This window comes from Aplysia californica, unplaced genomic scaffold (genome assembly GCF_000002075.1).
Source record: "Aplysia californica isolate F4 #8 unplaced genomic scaffold, AplCal3.0 scaffold00917, whole genome shotgun sequence".
Lineage (NCBI taxonomy): Eukaryota > Metazoa > Mollusca > Gastropoda > Aplysiida > Aplysiidae > Aplysia > Aplysia californica.
In genome coordinates this window covers 147184-161393 of record NW_004798187.1, presented here as the reverse complement: position 1 = coordinate 161393, position 14210 = coordinate 147184, and the positions used below count along the sequence as shown (strand labels likewise).

The 14210-nt window shown below is 40.9% G+C and overlaps 1 protein-coding gene across 1 annotated transcript in view; it reads right to left on the bottom strand.

The window, feature by feature from the left end:
• Positions 1-5530: 5530 nt before the first annotated feature.
• The window catches only part of LOC101853980, a 12164-nt gene continuing 3484 nt past the window's right edge, over positions 5531-14210 (bottom strand). Inside the window, exons 4-7 of the mRNA XM_005110616.2 lie at positions 13599-13748; positions 11252-11416; positions 9254-9475; positions 5531-7336 (exon numbers count right to left, since the gene is read on the bottom strand). Of these exons, the coding sequence (XP_005110673.2) occupies positions 5597-7336; positions 9254-9475; positions 11252-11416; positions 13599-13748 (2277 nt within the window). The 3' untranslated portion in view covers positions 5531-5596. The remainder of the gene's footprint in view (positions 7337-9253; positions 9476-11251; positions 11417-13598; positions 13749-14210) is intronic.

Below are 14210 nucleotides of genomic sequence, written 5' to 3'. Positions count from 1 at the left end.
TGAAACCTTTTCTTTTCCACGTTTTACACTCATCTAAAAATCTCTAGACTAGATCTAGCTTTGAAAATTGAAATAGACTAAACCCAAAAATTTGCTCCGTTTTTTTTTTTAATGGACGATAACCGTCCACTCAATAGAAAAGAGGGTCAGATTTCTCCGTCTCTCGGGTGCCTCAGGCAGTACCCGCCTCGCTAAACCAGTGGGCACACGGCCGGAGAAGAAGCTGAGAACAGATACCACCATTGATTTGCTCCTTCCCAGACCTCGCAGAATGACGGAATGAAAGTTGGCGCCGAACTCTCGCAAATAGGCAAACAATCACGACCAGAGCGGAAGCCGGAAACCGTTCGGAGAAATAAAGATCGGCACTATTTCTCCGAAGGTTCGGAGAAATAGTCACTTCGTTCAAATATATCTTTTATTTACTGGTTGGCAACTACGCTTCTACTTCAGGGGGTGGGGGTGGGGGTGGGGGTGGGGCGAGGGGGGTGTTTACGGCGCTCACAACTGCATAAAGGAATAAAGGTCATATTATGAGCGCCAAGGGGTGGGTGTCAAAAGAGAAGTCTTTACAAGGAATCAGAATTAGACTGCTCACCTCTCTAGCCTCAACAGCACAAGGTCTGCTTCGACTATCAATGATCAAGTTCAAGGCAGGCACCCCGGAAATAGCAGGTCACAAGAGAGTGACAAACATACAAAAGAAGTAGAAGAAAATGACAATACTAAGGATCATTGTTGTTTCTATATCTATCACTGCCATATCTATGACTGTTACTGTTATATAAAATCATTACGATTGCTACCTTGTAAAACCTTCAATGATGTGTTTATCAGATTCAGCATGCCACAAGTAGAGTTCGTAACAATTGACTGTAGAATTCTGTGGTAACAATTAACTTGAATTGTAAACTTTGCCTTGTAGCATTCAGCAGTCAGATTTATGCTAGCTTTTGTTATAGTCCTTAATTTATATGGTCCAATAGACTTCTGAGTTTGTTAAATCGGACCCAACAAGTTCCAAGAATCGTACAGTTATCAATGTACATTTTAGTATATTTGTATTACTACATTATGAATTTGTTTAATCCTATCAACTCAGGATTTAAGTGGGTGTGTTAGACTATTAGATTGCTTATCAATAGAAGGAAACAATAAATCCTGGATTGTTGGTCCCTATATTACCATGATTAAGTTGAATTATGTCCCTGTAATTGTACTTTTATTTTATCTACCCTCACAACAAAGATTGTCTGATCTTAGTTATATTTACTCACTCCTCCTTGTGTTATTAATCACATGTGCTCAAGCTCATTATGATTTAGTCTTGTCAGTGAAGCCAGAGAGGGCAGACCTCATATCATTTTCTTATTAAATCAACCTTCTTCATTTAGAAACGGAGTTTTTACTTTTGTCTTATTAAATACAAAAATGATCAAAATAAAGATTTTTTTAAAAGTGAAATTGTGCTCTGGTCTTGACATTCGACTATCGAACGTATAAACAATGGTGGAAAATCAGTGTATAGATATAGGCTTGGTGATCGCACCGTCAGGATTGAAGTTCCCGGATTTGCGTAGCCTACTGTTACTGTTAGGGATGCGATGACATTAAATTGAACAGCGGCAACGGAAAAATGCCATTTTCAACCCTCGGAAAGCTTTACAATTCTGTCCTTTCAAAGACCCATTCCATTTCCATGTTGTGTATGTTACATCGTTCTGAGCTATATTTTCACGTCTCTTGAAGAAGAGCTTTTTTACAAGTAGGCTACAACTACAAGATATTTTTTTTAATGCGCAGGTAGATCTTGATCTAGAAATCTAAGCTCATGTCATTGTCACAGTAAGCTTGAGTAGGCCTTGATCCTAGGTCTATCATTGCCAGCAATCGTTCGCCGATTAGCCAGAGAGAGCTCCGGGGGTTTCTATTAATGTGGTAGGCCTGGATCTAACTAGATTCTATGGAAAGATCTAAGACTCAAGATCTAACCTTGAATGAAAATGTCGATCTGTATATATATATATATGATTTCAACCCTCTAAATTGATGGTACAAATAAAATTATACCACAAAAAAACCCATAAAATCAAGACTAAATATAGTGCAGTGTCTTTGATGTGCCTCTGCTCGGGCTGTCGTAGCTTCCATATATATATATATTACATTTTATTAATATTTACAAATCAAGCACAGGATGAACTTGAAGTACTGCGGCATGCCACTCAGCCGGGTAGTGTTTCGTTAGTTTAGTTTTAGTAAGAGTTTTACGGCACTTGCAACACAATAAGGTCATATAAGTGCCGAAGATTAGAGGTGTTACAAGAGAGTAACAAACACAAAATAGAAGGAGGAGGAGAGATCAGGACGATAGACGTTTGATAGGAAAGAAGAAGCAAACCACACCAGAGCACCCGCCAACCACCCACTGGGTAGTGTTTCAACTCGTCTTTGATTGTGTTGTTCTTGGCGGTCACTGGTTTCGAGGATTTTTTGCCAAAAACATACATGTACTTGATGTACCTTGTACTTGTACTGCACAGTACTTCCAAAATTCTTCCTCAAACTCACGATACGATTTAAAAATTCGTCCCACTTTGAAGGGATGGGGAGTTGAATCCCCCGTTCTTATTGAGAGAGAGAGTGAGAGAGAGAGAGAGAGAGAGAGAGAGAGAGAGAGAGAGAGAGAGAGAGAGAGAGAGACAGAGACAGAGAGAGAGAGAGAGAGACAGAGAGAGAGAGAGAGAGAGAGAGAGAGAGAGAGAGAGAGAGAGAGAGAGAGAGAGAGAGAGAGAGAGAGAGAGAGTGGAAAGGGTGGGAATGGGGGATGATGGTGATGATGATGATGATGATTATTATATTATATTATAAGTGAAATGACGATATAATTTACATGATTTAGAAAATTATAAACTGAAAATAGCAACACTAACATAGGCCACTCGGGGTAACTTAAGCCACTTACAATAAGTTACAAAGAACGGTCTGTACAAAGGAACAGATTTAAACGTGCAGCCATCGTTGTGTTCAGCAGGCCAACCCCAAGCCAGATTTATTCGAGTAGTACAACCAGTTGCAGATGTCTAATACAATGCCAGGTTGGCTAATTGATTATACCACAGGAACAATCTTGTTACATTGACGACAATGAACACAATATTTCTGTCAATAACTTTGACAGACTAAAAAAAAAAAATGAATACGTAAATACTGCTAGCAACTTAGACAGACACCTTCAAAAACGACCTAAGTGTATCTTAAAAAAACAAAAACAACAATAATCCCCCCCCCCACTCCAGAGTCCTATAGGCTACTCCGCATTGCTCACTTTCAATGAACTTTGGTGACCCCAGCATCCGCAGGTACTCACATGATGCGAACACGCGCAGGTTCACTGACGGGTCACGTTGGTAAGCCCGACAAGCTGACTTTATGAAAGTGGCAGGATAGAGCAGGGGTTGGCCACGAGAGACATGGAGGAGATGTGTGGAAAGGGACATGAGAGAGAAGAAGCTCACTTGGAACAAGCTAGGAAGGACGGCCCTGGATAGAGATAAATGGAAGGAGCTTGTATGTGGCCTATACCCTGCCAGGGGTGAAAGGCATAGATGATGATGATGATGATGATGATGATGATGATGTCACAAATGTGGCGTTATCAGACCGGGAGGGTTGAAAGGCATAGATGATGATGATGATGATGATGATGATGATGATGATGATGATGATGATGATGTCACAAATGTTGCGTTATCAGACCGCGAAAAGCCGAATGAACTCAATCGCGACTGGGGAAAATGAACTTACTGACCTTATCGGATTTGGTTTTCAAATATTCGGGAACGTTAAGTATTTTCTCGGGTCATTTCCGCGGGGCAAATTACAGATTTCCTCAAACTCCCGGAGACAGAGAGCAAGAGAGAGAGAGAGAGAGAGAGAGAGAGAGAGAGAGAGAGAGAGAGAGAAAGAGAGAGAGAAAGAGAGAGAGAGAGAGAGAGAGAGAGAGTGGAAAGGGTGGGAATGGGGGATGATGGTGATGATGATGATTATTATTATTATATTATATTATAAGTGAAATGACGATATAATTTACATGATTTAGAAAATTATAAACTGAAAATAGCAACACTACTAACATAGCATTTCCACTTACTCAAAGTAATAACTAGTTTAACTAGCCTTTCCTCTGGCAACACTGAATCATGAAGATTACACTAGTTTTTCCATAGAAGCCAGATTTTAATAATAATAATAATAATAAATGACATTTATATAGCGCTGAACCCCGAATAAAGTACACAGGCTCTGAGCGCTTTACAATACAGTACACCGTACAACAGTAACATAAAACGCTGTGTTCTGACTAAATGAAAATCACTCCAAATATTCATCTTACTCATTCAAAAACTTCTAAGAGAGAGGGGGGGGGGGGGGGTTGGTCCCCTGCCGCCAGGTTTTGAACCCAGAACCTATTGAATGAGAGGTGAACACCGTAACCTCTAGACCACGATAGCCCCCCCCCCCCCCCCCCCACCAATAAGAATTTTTTAAAAGTTAGAGATAAAATAAAACAAGATAGATAAGATACGATAAGATAAGATTATACTTTATTGTCCCAGTTGGAAATTTTCTGTGGCTTTCCAGTAATTGTAAAAACACACAAATATAAACACTGAATTTAAACTAAACTTGTATGTTTCTTTCACATACAAATTTCATGCTTTGTTTTATAAATTTGGCCAAAAAAAGTTTATTAAAGGCACACAATATAATGTAATTTTCAGTTTTAAAGGACTTTCAAGCTATTAAGTTACCAAACTTTGGTGGCCACTTTCTCAAGAATGTTATTACTGACACCAGGCGACCCCCTCCTTCAATCACAAATATCTTGATTTCTACTCAAGATAGACGGGTATTTTTTTTTTCACTGAGAGCAAAGCAAATGAATAAGCTTTTAGATGATACCATTAACTCCACTTGCCCAAATATTGACAAGCGCCTGATTCCACCACGTCGTGACACAAATGTTGATGAAAATGAAAGGCAAAAAAATATAAAATTTTCAGTTTCCAAAGACACTCAAGTTTTAGAACTTGTGACAAGTCACCAAACTTTGGTGGCCATTTTCTCGCTCAATTTTATCCCTGACAACAGATAGCCCCCACCTTCTTCAATTGTAAATATCCTGAATACTATTCAAGACAGATGGGTATAATTTTCATTAAAAGGAAAGACAATGAACAGACTTTAAGATGTGATAAATAACTCCATTTGTCCCAAAATTGACGAGTGCCTGATTCCACAGAGTCGTGACACATGTATAAGACTAATAATGTCAGATTCAAATGGTCGCTTTTAAGCACAAGAAAAAGCTATTTTGAAAAAATCGAAGGTAAAGTTTTTGTCCCTTGTTCAGTTCCTTTAAAAGACAAGGATAATTTTCACTATAACCAAACAAATATGCACACCAATGAAACCTAACTTCTCCTATTGGTAGGGCAATGCCCACTTTTGGTGTTAGTAGAGATTTCAGGAAACCCCCGGCATTTGGGTCAGCCCGCTTGTCCTTAAAAAGCGACAATTAATATATACAGCCTCAAATTTTGTGCATATGTTTTGTAAGCGAGTAATAAAATTCTTTTGGGTGATCAATTTGCTTTAGCACATTGTGAGAGCGCCTCAGGTCACCACTTAAAGGAGAGCTCATTCCCACAGACGAACATTCACAGTCCGAGCAAAACAGTTTCCTTTTCTTCCCTCTCCAGCTCTGGCACTCTGCTGAGACATCAGGACACGATGAGTTTCTGCAGACACTGATAGGTCTGTGTTGCTCACTGATAGGTCTGTGTTGCTCACTGATAGGTCTGTGTTGCTCACTGATAGGTCTGTGTTGTTCACTGATAGGTTTGTGTTGCTCACTGATAGGTCTGCGTTGCTCACTTCCCTCGATAAAAGAATCACAATCTCTCACAGGGCTGTCTAGCTCAGCTTCAACACGGCCACTGTTTCCACATAAATAGTCAGCTTTACTTACGTCAGCAGTGAACAATTTCCTCTTGAGTAGGCTACACTTCTCAGCACTACATTTGCAGCTAAATTTGCCAGCACCATTGGCATTTGTAGAGCAAACCAATTTCCGCTTCTGAAAATACGAACTTGCATCCTGCGGAAAACAACTTGAACAAGAAGAAACACAACAGCATGTCTTATTGTGACATGTGTTCAACACATTCGATTCACCCTTTTTGCTACATGATGTGTTCAACACAGCTAGTTCACCTTGGCGTGTAGGTGTGCCAGAAGCCTTCCTCCTTCTAAAATCACAGTCAATAAAAGTTCTGTGAGCAGCATTGCCTAAATCACTGTTGGTAACATTTCTACAACATTGTGAAGTTCTTTCCTGAGTGGCGGAGCTGTTTGTAGCACTATTTTCCCTTGAGCCGTGGCCATTGTTGTTTTCAGTAGTGTCACTTGTCTTGTCATGAGACTGGGTCGTGTCATGAGACGGGGTCGTGAGATGAGACTGGATCGTGTCATGAGACGGGGTCGTGAGATGAGACTGGGTCGTGTCATGAGACTGGGTCGTGAGATGAGACTGGGTCGTGTCATGAGACGGGGTCGTGAGATGAGACTGGGTCGTGTCATGAGACTGGGTTTTGCCATGAGACTGGGTCGTGATATGAGACTGGATCATAACATGAGACCGGCAAACAGAGTTAGTGGAAAGGTCTTCAAAAGGGCGAACATTTGGCGGTCCGTTATTCAGTCCACATCTATGAGGTTTGCTGCCTACAGGACTCTTGACAAGACTAGCCGTAGGGACAACAGAGTCCACTCCTACTGTGGCGTCAACCTTCCCTCGTGTGATGTAACTACACGGTTTGCGGGAGTGCCTGGAAGCGGAGAGTCTCTCTTCCGCTCGCTGAGGTGCGCCCGACGCACTCTCATGTTCTGTGTCCCGCATGCTGTCACTTCGCCTGTGGTGAGTACCCAAGGAGTGACTGGGGTCGGAGGATGCAAAACATTTCTTGGTTACAATTTCAACTTTTTCCGTGTTGCTCATCTCAAGATGAAGAATCTCCGCTCCACAGCCGACACAACACTGTGAGTGTGATTCATGATCAAAGTCCTTGAACATCGGTGAAAAAGACTGCTTTACTAGGTGGTGTGAAAAATATTTGCATGCTTTCCCATAGTGGCCCAGACGTGACAAGACTCTGATCTCGGTCGCTGCTTCTGTGGGCAGGTCGCGAAGGAAATGCCAGTTCTCCGCAGGTTGTTCTCGGAGCGTGACAAACGGGCAACCCCCGGAGCCCACGCAGCCACCGGATCTTGCCTGGTAAGGGAAATTGAAAAGCAGAGAGGAAAAGAGAATAGTCGATCAGTTTTCAGTTTTAGTAAGAGTTTTACGGCACTTGCAACACAATAAGGTCATATATAAGTGCCGAAGATTAGAGGTGTAACAAGAGAGTAACAAACACAAAAGAGAAGGGGGAATGATCAGGACGATAGATGTTTGATAGGAAAGAAGGAGCAAACCACACCAGAGCACTCGCCAACCACCCACTTAGACAGACAGACAGACAGAAATGACAGAAAGAAAGAAAACAAGTAGGACGTACAAAGTGGCGCTCTCAAACCAATCGCATCTCTTCTATCGGGACACGGTAAAGAAAAGTCAAAAGATTACATTGTGGTGAATCAGGCGCTCATCAATACAAAATTGGAGAAACAGGCATTTTCGCAATTTTATTTGAATCAAATTTTGGGTCTTTTGTTCAACCCTTTAATGTCCAAATAAAGACATTTCCTTGTGAATTATATTGAAAATCGTTGATCAAAAGCTCAAAATATGTAATTTTTCAGTTTTCAAGGACTCTTTAGCTATTGAAGTTACCAAACTTTGGCGGCCATTTTCTCGCTATTTTTACCGCTGAAACCAAGTAAACTTACCTCTTTCCATCCCATATCTTCACTTCTGCTCAAGATAGATGGGTACTTTTTTTTCAACAAAAGCAAGATCAATTAACAAGCTTAAAGATGATACCAATAACTCCACAAGCACAAAAATTGACGAGCGCCTGATTCCACCGCGTCGTGACACATATATAATATTCGAGCTTTGAAAACAAACTAATAGAGGGATACTGGTTAGAGCTTTACAAATTGGTCAAAGAAACAAAGTGTGTTTGAGTCCAACAGAGGTCCAGCTACAAGGAGACTATTGTAAAATGTTGGTCTTAAAATACGACAGAATCTCAAAAGTAAGTCTTTTTTCTTTTTTTTTAAACAGAAGTCTGTGGGATCATCTAATTTTTTTTGGTCTAACCAGGTTTTCAGAGGTTGCTACGATAGAAGAAAAATGTCGGAGAATCTGTTTTCTTTCAGTTTATCACTGTATTGGATTAACAGCGTTTTTAAAAGTTTCAGTAAGCGTTTAACAGCACTTGCAACACATTAAGTCATATAGGTGCCAAAGATTAGAGGTGTTACAAGAGAGCAACAAACACAAAAAAAAAAGTAGGACTGTATTTGGTTAAACATCATATATATATTATAAGATAGTTCACTCCTCTTTTTGAGCCAAATAAAAAAGTGTCTTCAAAATTCAGTGGCGCCCTCATCGAAAAAGCGCGGACTTTGCGAACAGAGTTACCCTACTTGTGTAAAAAACAATAAAAGTGAAACTAACAAACTGTGCTATTCCTATTCTTCTTCGGGAGAAACGGAAGAAAGCTTCAAAACAAAGACTGCAGTGCCATCTGAAGCAATGCGCGGACTTCCGTGGACACTTTTTTGGCTGAGTGAACTATCTAGTTATGTACGATCTTTGGTTTGGTTTAACACTTTGGCATCACAAGGCTCATATAGTAAAAACCCTTGCCATCAAAGGCAAAGGCATTTTAGGGAAAATCCAAAGAAACTGGGTGGTAAACATCGGCGATTGGCGATATGTGACGGCAAAGTGTGAAAAAAATGAAATCATGAAAATGGTATGGATGGGTTTAACGCCCCTATCAACACTATTAGGTTATTTAAGGGACGGGACCTCCTAGTTTAACGTCCGTCTCCGATAGGACCGAGCCAAGTGGGAAGTTTGTGTAAAGTGCCTTTGTCAAGGACAAAACGTCGGACCGAGCTGAGGCTCGAACCCCCGAACCCGCAATCTCACGATTACGAGTCCGGTAGCCTAACCACTAGGCCACCGACGTCACCTCGGCAAAGTGTGAAGTGGGCTCCTCAAGTGTCTCACCTGTATAGTAGGGCAACTGTGGCCACAGTAGTCCACCCTGCGACCCTCTAGACCATACAGGTGCCGGATGTTGTAAATGTACCGTCGTTCGTTGCCGTGCCAACTGTGGTGGCAACGTGGGGCACCGTCACTTCCTGTAGGGGTCGAGAACTCTCGTTTCCATAGCAACAGTGCATTGTGAACAGACAAACCCAGTTCCTTTAGAAAAAGAGTTAGCTGGACCTGGGGAAAGCGTGTTTATTAGTGAGGCATTGTGGTGAAATCAGGCGCTCCTCAAAATAAGGAAATCAAAGAAATCTGCTCTTTTTGTACCGTGGGGGTAATTTTTTTTTTCTTATTTTCGTTTTATGGCTCAACACCTTTTTTATCAATGTAAAAACAATTTTTTGTGCGGATTTCACTGAAAATTATTGATAAAAGGCACAAAAAATGAAAATTTTGAGTTTCCAAGGACTTTCAGGAAACGGAAGTTACCAAACTTTGGCGGCCATTTTCTCACAAATTTTACCTCTGAAATCAGGCGACCCTGACCTCCTTCAATCGCAAATATTTCAACTTCTATTCAGTTTAGATGGATATTTTTTTCACCAAACCGAAGGCAAATGAACAGGCTTTAAGATGATATGAACAGCCGCGTGTGCAAAAAAAAATTACGAGCTTCTGACTCCACCATGTCGTGACACATTTTAAAAAGTTTCATCTTATGAAAACCGGATGAGTTGATGCCGTCTGGGGAGTGAAAAAAAATCAACTCATCTAAAGTTCAACTGAACCGTTGGGATCTGTAAAGAAGAAGAGGTGCAGGGACCCGAGAAAACGATCAAGTGGAGTTGACTGTATACGGTTTTCTTGAATCCAGTAACCATTGGGCTTTTTCCCTTCGATATAATGTTAAAGTGCAGCCTCTCTATAGCGAACTTCGACATAACAAATCCTCTGTATAGCGACATATTGCCCAGGACCTGATTTTTACCTTTAATCTATATCATTAATAATATTTGGGCTGCTTCTCAATAACAACATTTTTTTCTGGTCCTGACGATGTCGTTATAGTGAGAGGCTGCACTGTACGTTTTAGTGTTCTTTATTTCTTTATTAACCCTGTCCGAACGCCGTTGGGTCATTTTGTACCTCCGGGGTTGTATTCTTCAGATTTTAGAATACTTCTAGTACGAAGATCTCTTTGAAACTTTCAGTATTTCTCAAAAAATCGTTTTGGCAGACGGCTATGCAAAGCCTACGGATCGGATTAACGAGTAAATTTCCTCTTTGGAAAGTGATGGCACAGAGTTCCCCACATCGTATGGGTAAGATAGTAAAACACGACGTATGGATAGGGTTAAAATTACACTCACACTGCATCCCCACACATCATGTACAAAATTCAAATGAACTTAAATAAACTAATCTGAATTCACAGTAAAATAGATAGATAAAGAAAGGACATTGCTTTGACTTATGCATGTGGTTACTTGCAGCACTGATCCACCATAGATTATCCTTACAGAGTGGAAGGGGCAAAAAATTAAAACATTTTTTGATAATTACAAATTTTAACAAGTGTGCATGTCTAAAAAGAGATCATTCCTACAATATTTGTGTTGCTTGCTATTATCACAATGCCGCCGATTGGAGTCCCGTAGGGGACTTTTGTACATTGGTTAACATTTTTTAATGATACTGATTTTTTCCTTTAGGGAAAAAGTCGTCACAGTAACACACTAAAATCATTAAAATTTCATGATCTCTTGTTCTTTTATTTTTATTCACTGAAGGAAAAATAAAACAGATTTGTTCCTACTAGTAAAGGGGTATGAGGCTGAATGTGCCACCCCCTTTTTGACTAGCCTACTTGTCCACCCCACCTCCCCCTTTAATTCCTACTCTCCTTTTTATTAGATAGCTTAGAGTAGGGGTGGGGCGTTAAACTATACCATTGCACCATTTTTCACCAACTGTGAAGTTTACTTTGCGGTACATTCTAGTGTGTGAACGTACCCGGTCGTGGTGGCGCAGTCTGTGCTGCCGTCTGAGCGTGTCCACGAGGCTCACCATACACGGTGGGAACCTGGCGGAACATCGCCACAAATCTGGGAGCTGCAGACGCCCAACATCGGCAGCCCATCTCCTTTTGCTGTGGCACGTCTGAGCTCGGTATTCTCTCTGAGAACAGAATCGGATAAAGAGGCTGTCATAGTACAGTCACATCTGCTCTAACAGTCACCTGTATAAGAATGATAAGATAATCTCCTGTACAAACGACCACCTGTATAGACAATCACCTGTATAAGATAGCCACCTGTACAAACGACCACCTGTATAGACAATCACCTGTATAAGACAGCCACCTGTACAAATGACCACCTGTATAGACAATCACCTGCATAAGACAGCCACCTGTACAAACGGCCACCTGTATAGACAATCACCTGTACAAACGACCACATGTATAGACAATCACCTGTATAAGACAGCCACCTGTACAAACGGCCACCTGTATAGACAATCACCTGTATAAGACAGCCACCTGTACAAACGACCACCTGTATAGACAATCACCTGTATAAGACAGCCACCTGTACAAACGACCACCTGTATAGACAATCACCTGTATAAGACAGCCACCTGTACAAATGACCACCTGTATAGACAATCACCTGCATAAGACAGCCACCTGTACAAACGGCCACCTGTATAGACAATCACCTGTACAAACGACCACATGTATAGACAATCACCTGTATAAGACAGCCACCTGTACAAACGGCCACCTGTATAGACAATCACCTGTACAAACGACCACATGTATAGACAATCACCTGTATAAGACAGCCACCTGTACAAACGGCCACCTGTATAGACAATCACCTGTATAAGACAGCCACCTGTACAAACGACCACCTGTATAAGACAACCACCTGTACAAACGACCACCAGTATAAGACAATCACCTGTACAAATGGCCACCTGTACAAGACAATCACCTGTATAAGACAATCACCTGTACAAACGGCCCCTTCTTTCTGATTGCCAACGCCGAGCTGTCAACATCGCTAGCGCTAGAATTTTATTATTTCCCTTGAACTTATTACTGGATCCCTCATTAGATAATCCTGCTATAACTGACATTTCGCACCAGTCCCCTCCCTCTCGTTATAACAGGATTCCACTGTATAATGACACAGTGTAAGATGTCCACCTGTTTCAAATGGTCCCTTTTCTCCACAACAATTGGTAGCCACTAGAGAATTTTTTCAACTGTACTTTTTAAAAGTTTCTTCTCATGAGGTATAGGCATACCCCCCAACTTCTGACAAATAAAAACATCAGTCAGAAGTAAAAGACCCATGCTTCTGATCTGTAACAAAGAAAGATACAGAAGGTCATTTTTACCATCATCTATCAAAATGCTTCCATCTTAACCATCTCGTTTAGTGTACTTACGACCATGGAGCATGCATCAAAATAACATTGAGTGTGTATCTAGCTTACGATTATTATTGTTTATATTGCTGCTCATTTATATTATGCATGTGATTGTAAGCCTACTTGTGTGTGCATGTGTCTGCACGTGTGTGTGTTTGTGTGTGTGTGTGTGTGTGTGTGTGTGTGTGTGTGTGTGTGTACTCGTGGTGGAACACCAAACCAATGTGCCAGGATCTGGACAATAAAGATGTATCTTATCTTATCTTATCTTATACTATTTTCTTTAATTAAAGCAGCAGCTCTTCTTTTTAGTCTTTAGTTTTAGTAGAGTTTCTATGGCGCTCGCAACTGCATAAGGTCATTTGAGCACCAAGAGGTGGATGTCAACAGAGAAGTCGATACAGGGAATCAGGCTTATTCTGCTCACCTCTCTAGCCTCAACAGCACAAAGTCTGCTTCGACTATCAAAGCACTCCAGAAACAGCAGGTCACAAGAGAGTGACAAACATATGAAAGAAGTAGAGGAAAAAAATGACAAAAGTAAGAATGAGGTATGAAAAAGCAGCAGTTCCCCGTCAGTTCAGGCACAGTATGAGTATGACATTGATGAATCAGTACGGCACATTAAAAAAGTAAAAATACTAGGACTCAGGACTTAACAAACTGAATGTTACAGACTGAGAATAATGTTTTTTAGCCAAGTACATTATATAAATACAGAAACGCATCACAGACTTGCATAAAGAGGCCTAAACCCTGTTGCAGGGTGAGAAAGGCAATGAATGAATGACATTATACAGAGGTTTGACTGTAGAACATCTTCAGGAAGATTACAAGACATGGCTGCAAAAAAAAAATAATAATGATTATGTCACTGAGCACATACATCTAGCAAAATTATGACAACAAATCGACTCACTGTCAGGATGTTTGCAAGATGCAACAGCCTTTCGTCTTGCATGGCTCGTTCCCTGCTTTTTGAGGCCTGTTTCACCGTCATTCTTAAGAGAACCTCAAACTGCTCAGCAAACACTTGTTTCAGGCAGTGGACGGGGACCAAAGCCATACCCTGTGGGTGAGAGTCAACTGTCTTTTACACATCGATTGTTTTAGTATAGAGTTTTTACGGCGCTCGCAAGAGCCCACCAACCAACCCCTTAACCCTATCCGTACGCCCTGGGGTCATTTTGTACCCACGGGGTTGTATTCGTCACATTTTAGAATACTTCTCTTTGAAACTTTCAGTATTTCTAAAAATATCAGACTGCTATGCAAAGCGTACGGATCAGATTAACAAGTAAATTTCCTCTTTGGAAAGGGGTGGCACAGATATTGAATATCAAATTTGTTGATTTTCAACCAATGCCATTTCCTTCAGGTGTAATATGTTTTTTATCATTTCACAAAATAAATTATACAAAGCCAACCTATAAAATTGACTTTTGTGTATCTCTATGTCCACAGGACTAAAATCAGAGAAATAACAAGGAAATCAAAGAAATCTGCTCTTTTTGTACCGTGGGGGTAATTT